The sequence below is a fragment of the Heliconius melpomene genome, chromosome 15 (genome assembly GCF_056956725.1).
Source record: "Heliconius melpomene rosina isolate 202511_hmr_F chromosome 15, ASM5695672v1, whole genome shotgun sequence".
NCBI classification, from domain to species: Eukaryota; Metazoa; Arthropoda; class Insecta; order Lepidoptera; family Nymphalidae; genus Heliconius; species Heliconius melpomene.
This window is the reverse complement of record NC_140403.1, coordinates 3,436,596-3,459,820: the sequence shown is the minus strand read 5'-3', so window position 1 is coordinate 3,459,820 and position 23,225 is coordinate 3,436,596. Positions and strand designations below refer to the sequence as shown.

At 35.4% G+C, this 23,225-nt stretch overlaps 1 protein-coding gene across 1 annotated transcript; it reads left to right on the top strand.

The window, feature by feature from the left end:
* Positions 1-21,287: 21,287 nt before the first annotated feature.
* On the top strand, positions 21,288-22,680 carry LOC146531337 (uncharacterized). The gene is made up of 3 exons (XM_085198044.1): positions 21,288-21,427; positions 21,736-21,922; positions 22,361-22,680. Exons 1-3 carry the CDS (start codon positions 21,416-21,418, stop codon positions 22,615-22,617), a joined length of 456 nt encoding a protein of 151 aa, XP_085054170.1. The 5' UTR covers positions 21,288-21,415; the 3' UTR covers positions 22,618-22,680.
* The last annotated feature ends 545 nt before the right edge of the window (positions 22,681-23,225 follow it).

Genomic DNA, 23,225 nt, shown 5'->3' with positions numbered 1-23,225 from the left:
GTGTTCCGCCACTCAAAACGCAAAGCCTCTAGAACAGTATGACGCTTAAAAATTAAATACAAACAAAGACTGCAAAATTACTAACTAAAACTACCAAAATAAATAACCCACCATTTCCTTTATACAAACTCCATCCCCTTAAGATATATCAATTCTCCCAGTACAAATACTACCGTAATAGCGACAGCCGCGTGCATAGTAAATACAGCAAAGGAAAGCTGCATAGTCTTGCGTGTTTCAGCGACGTCGTTTGATCTCGTCAGGGTTAATGTACTGATCGACTGAGTGATGAATGTAGTCTGAGACTTTCATAGTACATGTTTGATGCCTGTAAGAAAAACAAGAAAATGTTGTGTTGTTGTTTTCTGTCATGTTGTTGTGTTGTGTTGTTTTGTCGTGTTGTGTTGTTGTTCGTTTGTCATTGTTTCGTCATTTCCTTTTTATTCAATTGTTGTTCTTTAATTTTTATAAATTCGCAGTAACATCGTTATTTCTTTTCTCATAAAATTTATAGTAAACAATATTTTTTTTTAAGTGATAGTGTATATATTCATTTTATAAGCATGAAATAGTGAGGCCAGTCGTGGCGCAGGGACACACGGGTTTGAACGTAAACGCAACAGGTTGTCGGTTTGATTCCCATTTAAAGTAATGAAATATTTAATGTTCTCATTTCTTCTTAACTCAATCTACCTCTTAACATGTTAGTTAAAACACTTCCGTTGCTCACTTTCCAGGCCTTTTTATAATGGCATTGTAACTCAACGCCGCGCCGTGTTAAACGAAATTTTGTTAATATTTTTATTAATAATATATTTTTTCATAACGTCCCAAACCCCAAAATATTAATACCAAATAGCCTAAGGGTGAAAACGAATAACCTTTAAATACAATTTTTATGTACGGGTACTACCTATATATATATTTTTGTATAATTTTTATCTTAAAACAAAATCTTAACGCGGCAGTCAAATTACTCGGTACAAGTTAAGCTTGAGATTCCGCTGTGAAGTTCCCGTGTAATTTACATAATAATACCAATTACGGCTTAGAAGTGTTCATTTCGAAGTCTGGGTGCGTGACAAGATTTTATCGGTATGTATTTAATAAATAAAATAAAGTTTGTTATTTTATAAAAAAAAATAATACAATATCCTAATCAACCATCGTGGCACAGAGGCACAGGCTTTCCTAGTGCAGGGGAGGTTGTGTGTTCGATCCCCACTCGAGGAAATTATTTGTTATTTATTAATATTTTCATTTCTTCGCTCGGCACCAATGCAAAAGCCCGTCGTTGAGATCCACCGTTGCCGAAAGTGGAGAACGGAGTGTTTTAACACTAGATTCCCTCTGCCTACCCTGCTGTGTGCGGGATACAGCGTGAAGCTGATTTAATTTTATTGGAGCCCATAGCTTTACTAAGCAAGGAGCTCAGCTCAGACGAGTTACTGGAAATTGTGATACAAATGTAAGCTTGGGCCTAATCAAATTGAAATTGATCCTAGTATTGCTGCCTTTGAAATGAATTAATAGTTCCAGAAATGTCATCACTCAATAGATTTAAATTATTACGCTGATGTGCCTCTAAATCCTACTTTGTCGCATGTAGCAGACATAAGGATAGCGAGGCTGGTGTGACACTGCTCTCCTTCCTTCCTTCCTTCCCCCAAACTCTGAAGGCATTTCGTGCTCAGTGGCGGAACTCGCCGCCCTTTTGCCTTAACACTAGAGGGAAGAATTAAAAATATCAAACATTTAATTACCTCGAGTGCGAATCGAACCCAAAACCTCTAATTCTTAGTTCTATAGACTACAAGTCTACTAGATCGAAGCACTAGTTTATTACTCATGACATAATGTATATAAAGTGCTTACGCTGTAAAAGTACAATATTTAAATTTCCACTTAACATAAATAGGGAAAAGGTAAGAAGTTCAGTCCTTAGGAAGGATGAGGGCGAGAACACTTCAAAAAGTAGTTCACGCTCGTTTAGGGTTGTTCTAAAGGAGTTTACATGTTTCATAATTCAAGATGCTGATGCCTACTAAAGAACTTATATAAAATAAAAATATTAACCATATATCGTCGGCTTAGAGTGTAAACCTGAGAGGCCGTAGTGGCGCAACGGCACAAAGGTGTGAGTGTAACGTGACGGTTGTGAGTTCGATCCCCACTCGAGGAAGTGAAATATTTATTTAACTATATATTTCTATTTCTTCGCTCTGCTGTCGAGGCTAAGTGCGGCGTTGAGTTCTGCCACTCAAGACGCAACGCCTCCAGAATTCGGCAGAAACTGGGGAACGGAGTGCCTTAACACTAGGTTCCCCTCTACCTACCCTGCTGTGTGCGGGATACAGCGTGAAGCATATTTTTTTTAAATATCAGTACAGCTTATGTATCTATATGTATGTACAAAACGTTAAAAATAAAAATTTTAAATACAACATTACATACAACCCAAAACAAGATTTCATTGAAAATATCAAGATTTAGGAAATATATTCGCAAAATAGAATTTCGTCTGCGTTAGAGGTAAGCGTTTAAAGCCGCCGGCTGCTAGGACATTGTGAGAGGTCTCCTGAAATACTGCCTTTGTTGCGGACCTACGGCTGTAGGTACTACACGCCCGCAATCACGCACACACTCGACCATTGAAAAGGAACGGAACATTTCTCAATGGGCTAATTTTACACATCAACGCCTTCATCAAAAAGTAAGGGAAATCGCCAGAGGACGATAGAAAGGACTTTTAGAGAAAAAGAAAAGAAATTCATCTTTCAAATGTTATTTGTAAAATCAAATCGCTGTTTCACGCTGTATCACGCACACAGCAGAGTAGGCAAAGAATCCTAGTGTTAATACACTCCGTACTATTTTTCGAGACATTGCGAGAGTTTTTGCCTTGATGCCAGAGCATGAAGGGAGAGCAAGACAAATGAAAGTATGAATAAATAATAGTTCATTCTCTCGAGTGGGGATCGAACCCAAAACCGTCACGTTACAGTCACACCCTTGTACCGCTGCGCCTCAACGGCCTCGATGTTATTTAATGTTATTTAAGTTACTTTTAATATTATTTGTTTTATAGTATTTCTGTGGTTAAAATAAAAAATAAACATAAAGCTATTTGTGTACTGAGATATAATTATAAAAATTTAAATTAAAGCAAACATAACTTGCTGTAACTTTTCAAATATCACAACTTCAAATAAGCTATCTCCATCTCATCAGACTACCAAAATGAGCTCGTGCTGAAAACTAAAAAAACCAACTTAAAATTGACGTCTACGCTGCAATTTTTGTAAGCCAGATTCGAGCGTCTGGTAATTAGTATTCGCAAAGAAGTTCTTTGGGAAGTCTCACGGTTACCATACTTCTGAGTGGTCTCGTTCTAAGGACCCTTTAACCAAAAAGGGCGCGAGCAACGTACATGAATTTTAATGATATGACAGTGTTAGGAACAGGTTGATAATAAACGACGACGTTTCCCTTTAACTTTGTCAGTAAAAGTATTAAAAAGTTCGTGACAAAACTTCGAGGGTAAAGGTACAATGTAAAACCATGTAAGGAATATTTAAGGTTACTGATTATCACAGTTTTATATGTAAGTAGCTACCCGCTCGCGGCTTCGCCCGCTGGTACCACTCAATAATTTATTTAGTAAACTGGATTACTTACGTGTTCTAATAATATTATCATTTTGAAGAATATCTGTACATTAAAAACCAAAGGTTAAGCCATAGCCCCCAATAACAGTTTTCCTCATCTACCTTCTATGTACGAATATAGAATGTATAGATTGAAGAGCTAAGATAACAATAATAAGATAACTCAATAAAATTTAAAAAAAAAATTAAAAGTATGAAATCTTTAAAGTCTTTTAAAAATATGATTTTATTTGTTTATTTTTTTTAAATGTAAATAAAATAATATACTTACTAAGTATATGAATATCATTTAATTACACATGTACGTACTAAACTTTTTAATAACTCTGTCACAGCCCAACTGAGTCATAAAACAGGGTAAAAGGTGAACCTTGTGATACGGGTACCCTTTTGTTCCCCCGACGCACTCGGAAAACTAATTATGAAAATTTGAACAGTAAGTCGTAGTTCGTCGTACTTTTTACAAGCGGGACATTTCAATGGCGGTACACGAGTACATTTGTTGTCAAACAAGTAATAAAGCGAAATTAAAATCCCTCTATTTTTTATGTTGAAATGTTATAAGAATATTCTTTTGTTTTTTCGATGTTTTACTTATGTTTTAACGCTCCGCCCTATACTACACACCAGGGGGTGGACTTATCCAGAGGGAACCTAATGTTAAGACATTCTGTTTCCCATTTTCAGCCGAATTCTGGAGGCACTGCGTGTTTGCGTGTTGGCGAAACTCAGCGGCGGGCGTTGCCTCCCAGATTTGTCACCAAAGGGAACAAATGAAAATATTAAATATTTCATTTACTCGAATGGAAATCGAACTCATAGCCTATCGCGTTTAGTCACACGCTTATTTATACCACTGCACCACGACTTGCATTTACCATAATATTAATACATCATCAATATTATATAAAATCGAAACTTCACTCACTCATCACGAAATCTCAGAAACTACGTGTGCTAGGAATCTCAAATTTTGCATAGGAGTTACTTATAGGACGTAAGTGCTCGCTAAGACGGGAATTTGCAATATTCGACTTCTAAGGGGTTGTTTTTGGGGTCGAAAGTTTGTATGAAACTTCGTTACTACAAATGCTAGAAGTCTCAAATTTTGCATAGACGTCACTAGGACGTAGTCATGGAGACAGAAATTAATAATAACATAGTTCACGCGGGTGTAACCGCGAGCGGGCCGCTAGTTATAGATAATATACACGAACACCTATAAAAATAAACATTTAAATAAAACAAACTGATGCAACAGAAATCGGTAAACACTTAAAACAATAAATCTCTACAATAGTTTTAAAACAATAGTATACTCTGATTGAAAACCGACTGAATAGATTATAGAGACGAAAGAGAGTTGAGTGGTCTCTACGTACCGGTACTCCATTAAAAGTGGAAATGATATAAAACATCTCTCTTTATTTTACTTTTTCATGAAAATATTTAAGGACCTTCAATTAACGTTTATATTGTTTCAGGATTTTTGTTGCTGGTATTTTTCGATTTCCAATATTTCCTTTTGACATACTTATTGTCCTTTTGTTGTTTAATTTTGTTTTAATTTTAATTTTTCATGATGAATTATTGTAAATGATTCTTTAATTGAGTATTTTAAGTATTTTATTTGTAGATTAATACTAGTAAAGTAAGTATTAGTAAATGATAAAACTCTATGATAGCATAAAAATCAATAAATATATCGTCGAATAGGTAATGTTATAAATACGAGAATAAATAAATAATTATTTCATTTTTCTTATTAAGTATATTATATATGTCACCTATAAAATACTGACATTTATTTATATAATACAGTTTTTTTTAAACTTCACGCTGTATCTCGCACATAGCAGGGTAGACTGAAAGAACCTACGTACCTAGTGTTAAGTTACTACGTTCCCATTAAGACACTTCTGGAAGCAATGCGTGTTGAGTAGCAGAACTCAACGCCACGCTTCGCATCGTTACCAGTGCGAAGAAATAACAATATTAAATATTTCATTTCCTCGAGTGGGAATCGAACCAACTACCTGTCACGTTTGAAATCATACGCTTGATCCCTGCGCCACGACTAGTCTAAAAACAATCAATAATACAGCTATTTAAATAAATTCACAGCAAGCGTAAAAATATCGTTTTCCTTTTTAAAATATTTTGATAAAATAAAATACAAGTGAACCACCAATTTTATTTTAGCTGTGGGTTTGAGTAGTTGCGGCTGCACTAGGCCTTTTAAAGTTCATCGTGCCGTATCTACATCGAAAGCACTCTGCCAGGTTCACCATCGATACTAATTAATAACGGTCCTTCACGAATGTTTTTAATCCTTTACATTTTATATTACCATATATGGTATGCTATACCTGGCTAAAAATTCTACTCAGGTCAATGAACTTTACCTTCAAAAAAATAAAGGATATAATAAAATACAATTAACAATTAAGTTAAGTGAAGTGTTAGCTTTCCACACTTTTATCGCTTTTAAGTGGTTTGGTAAATAGAAAAATTTAAACAATCGTTTTATAGCTCTTATAAATATTGGATCATTAGTTTCTCATGGCTTATTCATTATTTGGTTGGCATTGGGATCTCATATTTTTTCAATTGTGTTTTTTTTAATTTCATGCTCACTTAAGACACTATATTCCTTGCGTAGTGTATGTAGCATCTAAATTATAAAATATTTGGAATACAGCTATAAAAAAAACTTGAAATTAGTCTTAAAATTAAAGAAGAAGAAAGCAATAGTAAAAAACGAAATTTAAACTCAATTTTACTACATATTAGATTTTCCCTATAAAATTACTTAAAAACACCGCCATAACTAAAAACAGGAGGAAGATTGATGTACAGGTTGTTGTGACACAGCCAGGATAGAGCCGGCTCCAAGTTTAAGTACCCACTTAAAATTTTATGCATATTTATAAGAACGTAGGGGTATCTCTTACATGCGTGCGTGAATGAACCCGTGTGAGCTTTGAAAAACCCTTACAATTTCCACTTTTCCTAATAGCTCATACTGGCTGCATTTTATACGTAATTCGCATATTTTGCGGTAAAACACACTCGCTGGGTAATTTATGTGCATTGGTTATACGTTTCAAAGAATCTCAAAAAGCTGGGTAATATTTTTTTTTATATAAATGAGATTTTTTTTAATGTATCACTTACTATATTAATACAGAGTGTTTATATCGATCTCTATGAAGCGTGTATAGAATATTATCTATTTCATTTTTGTGTTGATGTTTGATGATTTTTCCCCTCGCCTTCGTTTTCTCGTTTTTTCTACCACCAGCCAGGAAAGTGGGGAACGGAATATCTTGGTTCCTTCTGCCTAAAAGAACATGTATTTAGACACATGGACTTAGTAGATACTAAATAAGACTATATTTAATTACAATAGAAATTAGTATCAAACTCCTACACACCTTAGGGGGAAACATCCTTAAACCCCCCACAAACGTGTCATATCGATGTCGATGTTTAAACAACACATAGCTCGTTGAAGTAGCCATGGCATGTGCTAGAAGTAGGCATCATACCTAAGAGCTCTTGACTATTGTGTTTTAACTTTGTATGAAAACATCAGTATATTGCTTACACTTAGTTTTTTTTTCAATTTCACGTTGTATCCCGCAGCAGGATAGACAGAGGGAACCTAGTGTAAAGTTACTCCGCTCCCTATTTTTAGCCGAATTCTGAAGATATTGTACCAGAGCGAAGAAATGAAAATATAAATGTAAATAAATATTTTATTTCCTCGAGTGAGGATCGAACCCACAACCGTCGCGTTACAGTCCCACCCTTGTGAAGCTGTGCCACGACGGCCAGTAACAGTTAAATATAATTAAAAACAAAAACTCATATTATACTATCCACATTTATTAAACCCGACGTTTCCACCATTTACAGTAATTCCTGATCATGAGTAGAATGTAGCCGCACTGGCTTTCATATGTATTAATAGAGGAAACCAATTAAAAATGTGAGCTTGCTAAGGTAAATTGCTATGAGTACTTCAAATATCTATTTAATATATTATAACTATTCAAAGTTGTATAAGATTGTTAAATTTATTTATTTTTTACTCCTAAAGCTTTACGCTGTATCCCTCTGTTCAGAAATCTACGGTTCAGAAATCTGGGGTTAAGGCACTCCGCTCTCCACTTTACGCTGAAAATGTTATATTTATATGCTTTATTTTATTCTTCTTTTTATTTTACTACTATTTTTTATTTATTTATTTTTTTATTTAGAGTAAAACATATTATTACTATCACACATATTTTCGTAAATAAGCTGAAAAAACAACAAAGAGCGAAAATTAATAAATATAACTATATTTAAATTATTGCATATTTTAGGTAAAATGTAATATTGATTAAATTGAAGTTAATATTTATTTTAGCATAGATTTCTATACTAATAACATCAAAAAATTTTACACATCCACTCTGTGAAATATAAAAGATAAAAAAAATATAAAAGAACACATTTTTTTCAACTAAAACCGAACTGAACTGTATGAAACACAAACAGTAATTAAAAAACGTATCACGACTTCCATAGAATATTAGCAACGCCTCCCGTACATACATACATTCAATTCAAAATTATTGAGAGATGAATTTTCTATTGTGCTGAAACTGTGCCGAACGGGAAAAAGTGCCGAGTATCTGCGAGTTTTAAACACCTGCAGTGCTAACAGAAAAAAAAAACACCACGTGGATTCGCACCCGATAATACTCTTTGTATAAAGCGAATGTAGGATAAAAGGAATTCCTTTTTTCCCGTTTCAAAAGAACGTGTATTTTTATAGTTGCTCGTCGTTGTCCTTAACAAATATTCTATTTTAATATATTGAAGCAATTATAATACTATTTTCATTGATATATATGTATAAATATAGTTTTTATAGAACTATGTCACTATATTAAAAAATACATACATTAAAAGTATAATATACATACAAGCGTAATAGACTGTGGGTTCTATTCCCACTTGGGGAAATGAAATAAGCAATGTCTTATCTTTTTCGCTTTTCTAGTAAAGACACAGTGTGCGTCGTTCAGTTCCGCCACTATACTCACAGAATTCGGCGGTAAAGTAGGGAACGGTAGTGTCTTAATGGGAACGGAGTGTCTTATCACGAGGTTCTCAGGTTTCCTCTGCCTACCCTGCAAAGTGCCGGATATAGCGTGAAGCTTCAAAAAAAGTCGGTTTCAAGGTATTAGTACCAATTTTTAAAATTATTGTTTATGTTTAACACAGAATTAGTATCAATTTTTAAAATTAATATCTGTGAATATTTAAATATTATAAGTTACATATGTTTGTTGCACAATTTTTATTTTAATGATTTGTTTTTTAGTAATGCTAGTGGCCACGTGCAAGTGAAAGAGTGTCCTGAGTGACCACTTATAACGTCAATTGACCCTATTTATGTAAATAAAGGGACTAATGTCACGTTTTTGTCTTGTTAACTATTTATTTTTTAACCGACGAAAAAATCAAAGGAGGTTCTGTATTAGACGGTTATATTTTATTTTATTTTTTTCTCCAGAGGTTGTCCCTTAAATGAACAACGTGAAATCTCTCTAATTAACACTGATTCAAAATTTCTTAATATTTATTATTCATTTTCTTTTTAGTTAACTTTTTTATCGAGTTTTTATTTATACATTCTATATGCAATCTCTTTTCACAAATTTAAACTCACCCTTTCGTCGCACAAAGCAGAATAAGCACAGGGAACCCAGTGATAAAATGAGGGCGGTAGTTTTGTGACATTGCTTGCCCACTTGCGTAACTCAACGCCACTTTAACCTACCAAACCTCTCCTAAACTACTTACTTAAAATAACAAAATAAATACAAACATCTAAAATAATCTAAATATATTTATCAGATAACGACCACTGGCTGTGATTGATTATTTAATTAGTATCTATTATCTAACGCACTTCATTATCGGGAAGCACTGGGATGCAGGCTACGTGGAATATATGAACCGGAAGTACACAAATTGGAGGGCATTGTGTGTGGTAATAGTACTAATAATTTAAATTTAAAAAAATATAGTTTGTGGCAAGTCATGGCGTAGCGGTATAAGCGTTGTGAGTTCGATTCCCATTCGGAAAAATGTAACATTTACTATTTTCATTTTCGTTAAGTTCTGCCAATCTACACGCAAAGCCTCCAGAAATCGGAGGGAAGTAGAAGAGGAGCCTAATGATCTTCAACTAGGCTTTCTGTGCCCACCTTGCTACCTGCGGGATACAGCGTAAAGCTAAAAAAAATACTGTTTAGATTTTTTCTTATATGACTTTTCTAGTAAAATAGCTTATTTTAAGAGAATTTTATTTAAATTACAATAAATTTAATACGGAAAACAAAGAGAGCAAGCAATACGAGGCAAATCAATAAAGTAATTAAATAAAGTTGAACAAAGACCATTGCAATGACCTATCTATTGTCAAATTTTAAATTCTAACTCAACGGGACCGGAAACAGCCGGCGAACGCTCCAGGACAGTGGCGTTGTAACCAAACCGGAAACGTTCCGGGGCGTTATCCGCGCGAGCACTTCCGCTCCACCTATGCCTTTGTAAATATTATGCTACAATCCCACTTCAGCATCTATCTATTATGTTGGTAGCACTGGCTTAATTTTGCTTAATGTTTATTAGTTAATATTGTTATATTTGAAAATACATAAGTGATTATTATATTACTTTGACGTTAATAATCGGTGGCAAAGCGGCGTTGAATTCCGCCACTCAACACACATTGTTTCCAGAATTCCGTGGAAAATGGGGAACAGATGTGTCTTAATGGGAACGGAGCCTCTTAACACTAGGTACGGGAGTCAGTGTGGAGCTAAAAAAATCCATTTAGATATTTACTTTCATTAACAAACAATAAAGTCCAGAAATTTAGAAAATATGAAAGAAATAAAATTAATAAATAAGTAGGTATATTATATTTATTAATTATTTACTATTTTATAAACATTAAATAACACTAAATACGCTTTATCCTATAATAATATTTAATAGTATTCTAAATCATGTTACATATGAATTTATATCATATAATAACTTTAAAGTTGATAATATCGTCGCTCTACGCTGGAAGGCATCCAAATCGAGTAAACAGTTAGAGACACGGTACTTCCGGATGCAGAGGTGCAGCGAGAACTGATCGCACAGCTTCCTACCCGGAAGTACGTCGACGCATGTAGTTTTGTAGATAGTTAAAACTACACAACAGACAAATATTTCTATTGTTCAAAAAAAAAATCAGCTTCACGCTCTATCCCTCACTCAACAGGACAGGCAGAGGGAACTTAGTGTTAAAACACTCTGTTCCCCACTTTCCGCCGAATTCAGAACTTAACGCCGGGCTTTGCCTTGACACTAGAACGAAAATATTAATTATTTCATGTACTCGAGTGGGGATCGAACCCATAACCCACGTTTACTGTCACACACTTCCGCCCCTGCGCCACGACTGGCTGTCCCTTTTACAAGACTAGAAATATAGCTTTATTGTTTTTAAATATAACTTTCGTATTAAATAAACCATACAGTTCTTTCATTATCAACTTTAATTTGTAACAATGAAGCGAAAGCCTTTTTTTTCAAAAAAAAAAATAAAATATGAAGCGAAACACAATAACAATAAGTCAATGTTGACATTATTATGTTTGTTGGCGCTGGCGCTGGTCCAAGTCCTGGAAACAGGATGGTACGCGACGCGTGTCGACCGGACGAGGGGCGAGAGCTGATCGGATATGTTCCTTTCTGATTCCAATATTGTATTGTTTAAACCTCAGCTTTTGAAGAATGTGTGATTTCCCTTCGAGCAAATGAATGTTTAATGGTTTTCATTTCTTCGCTCTGGTGTTGAGGCAACCGGCATGCAGCAAGGTTATGCCGAAGGAACTTAGTTAAGACTTTCCGTTCCCCACTTTCTACCTAATTTTGGAGGCATTGAGTGTTGAGTGGCGGAACTCAACGCCGCTTGGTACCAGAGCAAATAAAATGAAAATATTAAATATTTCATTTCCTCGACTGGCAATCGAACCTAGAACCTGTCACAGTTTGTGCTACGCCCCGACTGGCCTCATACAGTAGGTACTACGTCAAACACTAGCTATTGCTTACAATACTTTGCGAACAATACAGTTATCTATGTGTTGATGTTGATCGCTTATTGCAGCGCTGCAGCGCTGTAGCGAATGCAGCGGAAGTCAGAATGCATTGCGGATCTCACCGGTTCCGTGCCGTTATATTCGCTTTTCCGCTTCCTTGTCAGTCTTCTGTAACAATGGCGTTGAAATTTATTTACTTTTTGTTTCATTCACGTGTCAAAATTTAATTTTTAGTTAAAAGGCTGGTGGAAAATCACTCTACTCTCTGCGTTCTCTGCCTCTCCCAAACTTTTCACTCCCAATTTTCTATATCAGGAAGGTACCTACAAAAGTGTTTTTGAATATCAATAACTAAAATAGTTTAACTACAGTTTATAACATTTATCATCTTCATAAGTGAAAACTTAAACTAGTACTAGTAATTTTGGGCCATTGTATAGTCATCACAAGGTTATAATTTGTTAAATTTGATCTCCATTATTCACTCTCCGCCGATTTTTAATAAAAACATAATACCATAACTAAAAGTATATTTCCCCAAGTTGAAATCGAACCCGTAATCGTCATTTACAATCACACGCTTATGTCCCTGCACCATGCATACATAAAACAATGTCCCAATATATCAAAGCTTAGTACGTAACCCGTGTACGTACAGTGTCTATTTTATAGGAGTAAATTAAAATTCATGCTCTGTAACGCCCTAGATTCAGGGTTGGCGCTTCGTGGCAGGACGCGCCGCACTGGGCACAACGTTGAATGTAATTCACAGCAATTTATATACAAATAATGGTTATATTTTGTAACTTAAACGTTGCTTTTTTTATATTTAAAAGGTTAAAATAACATTATCTATACGTATAAAAAAACTCATCCCCGTTTGTTATAGCCTAGTAATGGACTATTTATAATGTAGTAGAACCCAAAGCAATGTTTTTTTTAATTTTCGTCTGTTTGTCAATATGATTGCTTTTCTTAACCTCCTTTTAGACATTCACTAAATCTTATAGCTAACAGGACTGTAAAAATTTAATCTACATACATTTCAATTTTCAAACACAAACATATTTCAAAAAATAAAGATCCATAAATATGGACACAGATAATAAAAATAAATTAATACATAAATTTACTATGTTGATTGACTTAATAATAATATAACAAACTATATAATAATATTATCTAATGGGCTAGGCGCAACGAGGTCAGTTGACAGTGGACAGGACGAAGATAAGGAAACGGAAGGGACACGGCGGCGCTTCCAGCCCACCCCGATATCGAGTGCTCCCATCTTTTATCTACAATACAATGGGCAAATGGTTCATGTAAATTTAGACCAAAATATAAAGATATAGTCTAAAAAAATGTATGTAAATAGCTATTTAGTCAGTCAGAAGCCAGTAATTGCGCAGGGGGCAAGCGTGACATTAAATGCGACACGTTATGGGTTCGATTCCCACTCGAGGAAATGAAATATTTAATAATTCCGTTTCCTCGCTCTGATAACGATAGAAAGCACGACGTTGATTTTCGCTATACAACAGGCAATGCTTCCAGAATTCGGTGGGAAGTGAGGAATGGAGTGTCTTAACACTACGTTCCTTTCTGCCTATCCTGCTATATGTGGTATACGGCAAAAAGCTGAAAAAAAAACAAAACATATATTCATAATATATAAACTAAAATTCCAAGACGGAAGGGGTTTACAGCTAATAAGACGAATAGCAGCTCGCATCCCTTAGCATATATACCGCAATACCGTAGAGAGAATGGCGTGAAAAACTTTAGAGGGACACGAATAAGCTTTTAGGGAGTCAACGACGTGGTCTGACTAGGAGCAAACACGAAATAAAGATCTGGAACTAACTATTTACTTTAGCTTAAACAATACGGAGCTATCCACAAATGCATTTTACGAGCCCCACGCCAGTAATTATATACTTCAGAGTTCATCTGGAAGAACCAAGTTAGCTGGTAGCAGTTAGTTAACTTGCAACAAAACAAATCACAGTTAAACATTAGTTACCTAGTTTTTCTTTATTAAACATACATACATACTGGCAAATTTAAAGATAAATCTTGTTGAAGCGAATATTTATTATCTGTGTTATGTAGTAGCTCGCAGCTATTTTGTTCGCGTTTTTATAAAACAAAAACATTCGCGAAAATGAGAATAACATTTTTTCACGAAATAGAATGAACAATAAAATAGAGTAAAATTCAAAATTATATGATAATATCGAGGTGTAAGTACAAACGTGATAGGTTGTGGGTTCGATTAATATGAAATATTAAATTTTCATTTCTTCGCTCTGGTTTCGAGGCAAAACGCGGCGTTGAAATCATCCACTCAACAGGCAATGCCTTAAGAATTCGCCGAAAAATGGGAAATAGAATATCTTAACACTAGCGTCCCTCTGCCTATCCTGTTGTTTGCGGGATAGAGCGTGAAGCTGAAAAGAAATACCATAATATTATACAATAAAAAGAAAACATAAAAGAGCTGGCTTTGATCGCTGTTGCTTACACTATACTAAATAGGCGGTAGTAATGTTTTCCACTTACTCTGTACTACGTCTGCCGCAGACAGACCTAAGATGTTGCTTTGTGCCAAAGAACACACTATGAATAGAAAACGGAGACCGAGAACGTAAAATTACAACTGCTCTACAGAATAATAAATGTGAAATTAAATTCTATGGAACGATTTTTGTATAAAAGCGACAAATTTAATTTGGGGACAAAGTGCTAACAATTTTTTATGTTATTATAGAATAGGATTTTTTTTCCGGTTCACACTGAGAGGAACAGACCGAGGGAGCCTAGTGTTAAAGCACTTGGTCCGCCGTTTTCCGCCAAATTCATTGCGTGTTATGTGGCAGAACTCAACACCAAGCTTCTGTAGGGCTAAATATGATTTAAAATAAGCAACTACGCAAATCATGTATGGAAATATCAAAAACCCTTTAAAAAAACAACACCATCCAACCTTAAGAGCATATTACACGCTTATAACCTCATCAAATAAACTCTCCGCTGTTCTTAGACTTCATACTTATCTTAATAATTTGTATAGATATTATTTTATTCAGCTTTAGACCGTATTTACACTATGGCAGAGATGTTAGTGTTAAAAAACTCCGATTTATGCCCGAATTGGAGACATTGGGTGATAAGTGGTGGAACTCAACACCGTATTTCAGTCCTGCACGAGTGTTTGATATGTGTTTATAATTAGACACCAGAGCAGGGAATTATAAATATTTGATATTACCAAGCGGGAATCGAATTCTTTTTTTTTTTTTTTATGGAAAAAGGACAAGGCAAACGAGCGTTCGGGTCACCTGGTGGTGATCACCGCCGCCCACGACCCCATGCAGCACCAGAGGAGCTACAGGGGCGTTGCCGGCCTTTGAGGTGGAGATAGACGCGCTTCTTGAAGGTACCCATATCGTACCGACCTGGAAACACTGCCGCGGGTAGGCCATTCCACAGTTCGGTGGCGCGTGGAAGGAAATTTCTACGAAACCGCACAGTGCCACATATCCAGATGGTGTGCCACAGAGTGCCACATATCCAGATGGTGTGGATGATATTTAAGTTTGTGACGTGCTGTGCGGTTAGAAAATTCGGCGGCAGGTAACAGGTCAAACAGTTCTTCAGAACACTCACCATGATAAATGCGATAGAGAACGCACAGCGAGGAGACGTCTCTACGCAGAGCCAAAGTGTCAAGCCTTTCACAGTTTACTGGGTCCTTAATGATTCGAACAGCTCTACGTTGTATGCGATCAAGTGGGTCAAGCTGATACTGGGGTGCACCAGCCCAGAGATGAGAACAGTACTCCATGTGTGGCCGAACCTGGGCCCTATATAGGGCCAATCGGTGTTTTGGCGTGAAGTACCGTCTCGCTCTATTTATGACCCCCAATTTCTTCGAGGCCAACTTGGCCTTGCTTTCCAGATGAACGCGATACTGACAGTCACTCGAAACATTAAGGCCCAATATGCTGATACTAGGCGCGGCTGAAAGGAGAGTGTAATTCACGAGTATAACGCTTACTTACACTGGGAAACTGTTACCACTGCGCCGTAATGACTACTATTAAAATAATAATATTTTTTTTTAAATATACACTTATTTATTAAGCGAAAAACTAATTTCAATCTAAAATTAATTACAGTCAGTTTATTGTTTTAAAAATAAATTTTATATCTACAATAGTCTTAAATTTTTAATAAAATAAATTAATCTGTTTAAATATACGAATCCATTTCCCGTAGCCAACGCAACGGGAGCCATGGGGCTCGCACTTGTAGTGGGTTCTATTCTCCGCTGAGTGACACTCGAGGAAATGGCACATTGTAGCCGTGATGACACGACGAGCAAATCTTTCAAACAATGGTGGTAATGTTGAGAGAACACTTCGAGGGTGTTGGTGTTTTTAAGTTCGTTTGTTCTCAAAAATAGGGGAGATCAAGAGGGTGCTAGCTTCGTGAATAAGTAATTATATAAATCACTAGAGAAATGGGGAAGTATTTGTTTTAGGAAGTATTTCTATAGCCGCGACTTAAAGATGGTAAAGTGAAATATTTCTTGTTTATTTATAGTGTTTCACGCTGTATCCCGTATATATCAGGGTAGGAAGGGAACCTATTGTTGAAACACTCTGTTTCCCACTTTTCGACAAATTTTCAAGGCGAGTCGCGGAACTCAACGGCGTTCTTTGCTTTGTTAGAGCGAAGAAATGTAAATATGAATAAATAGTAATTCATTTCTCCGAATGGGAATCGAACCCACAATTGTCGCCTTTACACACTTTCATTATTTCTTTTGTATGAATATTGTAATTTACTAACACCGATTATTTATTTGTACGAATGTTTGCTAGAAACCGTAATGTCGCAATACGTGTAGTAAACTTACACATGCATATTATGTTCACAATACAACATTTCATCATTGTATAGAATATGTACCTAGTAGCTACAGGTACGATAAGGTCAGTAGTCGCGACAGTTTGTGGGTTCGACTCCCATTCGAGGTAGGAAAAAAATGAAATATTTAACATTTTTATCCTCGCTCTGGTAACGATGCAAACCACGGCGTAGAAGTAGAATTCCGTAATGTCTCCAGAATGTGGCAAAAAATGGATAGCGGTAATGTCTTAATGGAAGCATAGTGTCTAAACACTAATTTCCCAAGTTCCCTTAAGCTTAAAAGACGTTTATCTATTCCAAAAACAAATTATATAAACTTTTGTTATTCCATGTATAATATGTATTGAAAACTCAACAAAAGACTCAAATTTTACACTTAACCAAAAAAAATGACCTGAAAATTTAAAAAAGAAAACAGTTCAACAGTTATCCTTGTACAAGCACCTTATTCAATTTCATACGAGAGAGCGTCATTCGTTAATACAAATTACCCCCATTTCGTTGGCATTCGGCTCCACCCTCCACCCGTATAGAGCAATCCACTTATGCATTCCGGGGGGAAGTGGGCAAAAAGTGAATATAAAAAGTGCACGCAGCGGCCCGGTCCAGGCGTTCGAGGTGGAATTCAAATTAACCACTTCATATTCTGGTTCGTGCACACTGAAACATTTATGCGAACCGCAACGGCTGTACTGTAATACGCTAACTATGGCCTATTATGTTCCTATATATTTCTATAGACTAAAATATTTTAATAATATCTAATGTTTAATAATCAGTGTAGAATAAGCCAGTTGTAGCCCAAACACGAATGGTTTTGGGTTCGATTCCCACTCGACGAAATGAAATATTTCCATTTATTCGCTTTGTTGTCGTGGCAAAGCGCACGTTAAGTTCTGCCACTCAAGCAGTAACTTCAGAAACCTTCGTCTTCGGTGGAAAGTGAGGAACGGATGTGTATTGATGGGAACGGAGTGTCTTAACAATAGATTCCCAGTTTCCCTCTGCAAACCCTGCTATGTGTGGAATACAACGTAAAGCTGAAAAATGGAAAAAAATATATCATAGTGTTTGGACGCAGAGGTTATGAGTTCAAATCCCAATTGGGGCTTTTTTTAACCGACTTCTGTAAGAAAAGGAGGTTATCAATTCGACTGTTTTTTTTTAATAAACGTTACATCCTCTCTTGTCCAACGAACGGCGTTGCTGTTCCGTGGCCTAAGAGCATTACGTATTTAAGTACACATACCGCGAAACAGAACCTATAACTTTTTGCACATTATCCTTTGTTTATTTTATATATTCAAATATTTTAAAATCTAATATGAATATTTACTTTGCATTGCCAAAAAATTTCAGAAAATACAGAGTATATAATTTAATTTACCCGTAACTCGTTTGTGTGAGAAATGAAAAATATGAGTTTCAATATAAATTGATAATGTCGTTAAATCATTATCGCGATAGGAACTACTAAGTGCCAAATTTTCATCTGTTCACCTATTATTGAATAACTAATATCCTTTCCACTCTGCTGAGGCATTGCATGGCGGAATTCAACGCCGCACTTGGCTTAACATCAGAGCGAAGCGAAAATGAAAATATTAAATATTACATTTCCTTGAGTGGGAATTGAACTCACAACTTGGTTTACAGTCACACGAGTGCCATACAAATTCAGAAAACATGTACAAACCATAAATACTATATAACACAAGCATTTAGCATATACTATTAAGATAATTGTATTAATAGATTATCTAAGCTCAGAAACGCGATCGCCTAAGTAATATCAGCTCGTGCGTCCGTTAATTGTTTCTATCAGATACTATGATTTACTCGAGCGTAGTTTAAGCCCCATTTACTCGTACACTATATCTATATTGGATATTTCTTATATACTTTTACTTAACCTATTTGATGTACTAGAGTGCGACTGGTGGTAGGTTCGATCCCCACTTGACGAAATGAAATATTTGATATTTTCATTTCTTCAAAGTAAACTGCGGCGTTGGGTTCCGCCACTCAGTGCCTCCAAAATTCGGTGGAAAATGGAGCACGGAGTGTCTTAACTCTAAGCTTTCTCTGTCTACCCTACAGCGTGAAGCTGACTTGACCTAATATAATATAATATCTCATTATAAATACATATTATATTGTATAACAAATAAATTGTAATCAAACTAATGATATTATTTTAATAGTTATAATAAAATCATTATCATTATAATGAATCCATTATCATTAAAACAAGTTAATGATTAATATTTTGCGTATACAATAGAAATGCAAATCATGCAGGCCAGCCGATAAAGGCTAAGTCTAGCACATGAATTACTACAGGACGTACCTACAACGTGTGCACATGGTTGCACTCTATGTCTGAGTTTGAGGTAAAGCCCGATGAAAGGACGGACAAACGATTCCTTGTACTATATACTAGTATTCGGATAGCTAATGTGTACGCCTAAATTCAGAATTAAATTGTAAGATAAGTAACCTTTATCGAGGTAAGTTGACTTTTATTTAATAAGTTAAACAAATGACTGCAAAAGCCTGTAAACTTGAGTTTATTGACTTTTATAACTTTACGTATATATACATACTCTTCTTCTTCTTCTTTGTGTCAATGCTTGGAGAATTCATATCATATTTTGCCAGTATTTAGCATTTACGTTGACTGCAGAAACTGTTGCCTCCATCAGATCGTCATATGAACAGGTGAATAATCATTTCGGGCAGGAGAGTAAGTGTGCCATCGTTTGTGGATTGGCGCCAAAGTCCCAGGATGACTTATCCCTCAGTTCGTACCCTCATCTCACGAGATGCTCTTTGCATCGGCCAACCTGGCTCCGTAAACGATTAAGCGACTTCCACTTGGCCACTGCAAGTTGTATCCTGCGGGTAGGCACTCTTTGGGGGGGGACAAAGGTTAAAGGTGGCGGGTGGTTTGTCTGCCATAACCGAACCCTAGCACTCTACACTACACTACATACTCTAAAAGTTACAAAGTCGAAAAATCATAATATAGCTACAAACTAGCAACAAAATATTACCTAAAACAAAATTTTTAATACAATACTAAAATATACCGTATAAACGTTAAATAGAAAACACAGCAGTTATAACAATACAATTTTTTTCAAAGGCCCTCATCGAAACAGACGGCAATTGCTGAAAAATGAAATATTGTTTCACAGTAAATCCACTTGTCGACGGAAAAATAGATGTGCAAACGTTGAAAAACAAACATTTAAATATTTACAGTACGAATATAAATATATAAATAAAAGTTAATAAAAACGTGAAAACTCTAAGCAGTTCCACCTTTCAGTCTAAAGTCGTAAACTTAAATAACACTTATGCGAGTCATAGAAATAGAGAACTGCAAGTTAGTAGAGAAAGTCGAACAAAAGGTGCCTTAGCGAATGCTCTTTTCTTCGTGTAACCTGGATTGCACTAAAATGCACTCTAATTCTATGCGAAATAAGACCAAATTACATTAAAGTTGTTCAAATCCCAGTTTGCTGCGGTAGAGGGTAAATAATTCTCTTTGGAAATTGTTAATGAACGAAATCATTAGCTTTCGGAAGATAAAATATTTGAGTGCTTCATTATATTATGATGTGCGGACTCGCCAAAAGATTTTGGTCTTTAAGAATTGTTTATTTATGGTAAGTGGGGCTGACGTGGTGCAGGGGAACAAGTGTGTAAACGAAACGGGTGCGGATTCGATTCGTACTAAACTTGCTCTGGGAACAAGGCAAAGCGAGGCAACGACTTCCGGGAATCCAGGATTCGGCGGGAAGTGGAGACCGGAGTGTCTTAACACTAGGTTATTTGTGTTCCCTTTGCTTACCCTGCTATGTCCGGGATACAGTGTGCATTTAAAAAAATATTTAATTATTCATTTCTTAGTCTATAACAGATTGACAAACAATGACTTATCATTGTTAGGTAGGTAGGTATATAATACTGTATGTTTACAAAAGCCGATTGCTAAATAATTAAATAACGAAAAAAACCAATACGTCTATTTATATTGTTGATGCATCAGCTTCGCTTCGCTTTTTAGACCGTTAATATCTAACTTTTGTTTTAACATAAAACACATAAAAAATCTCTAATATCACGTGATTCTTAGAATGTTTCAAAATAACTTTCTTGGAAAGATATTATATTATATTAGTATTTATACATATTAATTGAGGCCAGTTGTGGCGCATTAACACAGGCGTATGACTGTAAGCTCGACAGGTAGTGGGTTCGATTGCCACTCAAACAAAAGAAAGACTTTCTTTCAAATTTCGGTGGAAAGTGGAGCGCGTATCTTAACACTAGGCTCCCTATCCTGCTAAGTAATACAGCTTAAAGCTAAAATAAAAACAAATGAATGACGTAACAAAACAGACGAATGAATTAGTTACATTTTTAAAGTTTTCTTACATTTCCTATATTAATATTATGCAATTTATTTACACAAAAATACCCATTCTTACTAAAGCCGGTACTGTACCTACATTTCAGTTGGGAAAAATATTTATAATAGGTACATATCAATTAGCACGTCGAGGGAAGTCGTCACAAACGTATAAATAGAGCACACAAGTCAATTATTTAGTTACTTCTGAAAAACAATTCAATATGGAAAATATAGTAAGTGTATCTATATTTTTCTTTTGTTTTATTTTATTTTGGTTTGCGAAAACATCTTTAAAAAATTATTATAATAATAAATTGTGTTTTTTAAAGTGAGGCTCGTCCATTAAATAGTTAATATTTTCCCTTTCTCAATGATTTGGCAAAAAGTGGCGGAAGTGTCTTAATGGGGTGCGGAGTGTATTAACACTAGATTCCCTTGTCTACCCTGCTATGTGCGGGGTACTGTAAAAAGCTTAAAATCTATTAATATAATACCATTTTTATTAATAGCATAATCTTTGAAAATTCTGTTTGTATTTCAGCGTATACGAATTCCAACACTTTTGTTCCTTTTTCTTTTCATTTTTCAAAAAATTGCCCATACACAAACTGAGGATGTCTCAAAGACTACGACTGAAATTTATGAAAATACAATTAAATTTCTTTCTACTGCTGATAGTTCTAATATAAGAGAAAAACGGCAACTTGGATATTACCCTTATGGGTATGGTAAGTAAAAATATTTTTATTTTTCTTTAGTCGAAACTTAGCCTTATCCGAAAGCCGGTATAACGAAAATATTCTATTATTTTATTTTTTTTAACTTCACAGTGTATCCCGCACACAGCAAGGTAGGCAGAGGGAACCTAGTGTTAAGACACTCCGTTCCCCACTTTCTGTCAAATTCTGGAAGCATTGCGTGTTGAGTCGCAGAACACAACACCGCGCTTTGCCTAGACACCAGAGCGAAGAAATCCTCGAGTGAGGATCGAACCCACAACCAGTCGGTTTTACAGTCACGCTTTGTGCCTGCGCCACGACTGGCCTCATATTATAGGTATTTATTGCCTAGGTATAATAATTAATAACTAATATTACGCACTACGCAATAACCCAAAAGCACTACGCTAAACCGTCCTATAATATAAATTATTTTCTATTTCAAAGGTTACTACCGACCTAGGCCAATCCCTATAATAGTAGGAGGCATTGGTATAGGAGCTCCAATATTTGGAGCAGCAGGTTTCGGTGGACGAGGCTTTGGGTTCGGTAGACCAGCTTTCGGAGGGAGAGGTTTCGGATTCGGTAGACCAGGCTTTGGAGGTCGGGGATTTGGGGGCCGAGGATTTGGAGGATTCGGTGGAAGAGGCTTCGGAGGCTTCGGCGGCCGCGGGTTTGGTGGTGGGCGAGGTGGACGTGGATAAGATAATAAAGTTTTGTTACAAAATAATATATTTTGAGAGACATATTTAGTTTATATTATTAATATCTAATTATATTTTTTTATTTATTTGTTTTTACATTTTAAATAAAAAAAAAATCAAGTAATAAAATTCAACAATTTAAGATTTTTTAGTTGCTCCTCCATAGTTTCATAATATTTAAAAACTTCTATTTATATTCGCTATATGTGAAATCTATGATTTGATATTAAGTAGTAATTTTCCATAATTAACTAAATTTGTTTTTTTTTTAATAAATAATTTAAATTAAGCAGAATACGGTATTAACTTCGATATTATTTAATGTTATAAATCGGAAGCGGTTGACTTTTTTAAAATAAACACGATAGAAATACATACCGTCTATATGTTTCCAACGTACTCGGACAGAGGTTCCACGTAATTACAATAACAGACATGTATCACTCAATAACAACACTACACACTAGATACCTTCCAATCAGGGCTACTTTTCGACTGCTTTTATTGACTTTGTCACCTAAATCTATCTACTTTTACACGAATATGCTAACATTAAATATTTCAAAAAACCCCCCTGAAAATCCTGTCAATATACTGTCATAAGATTG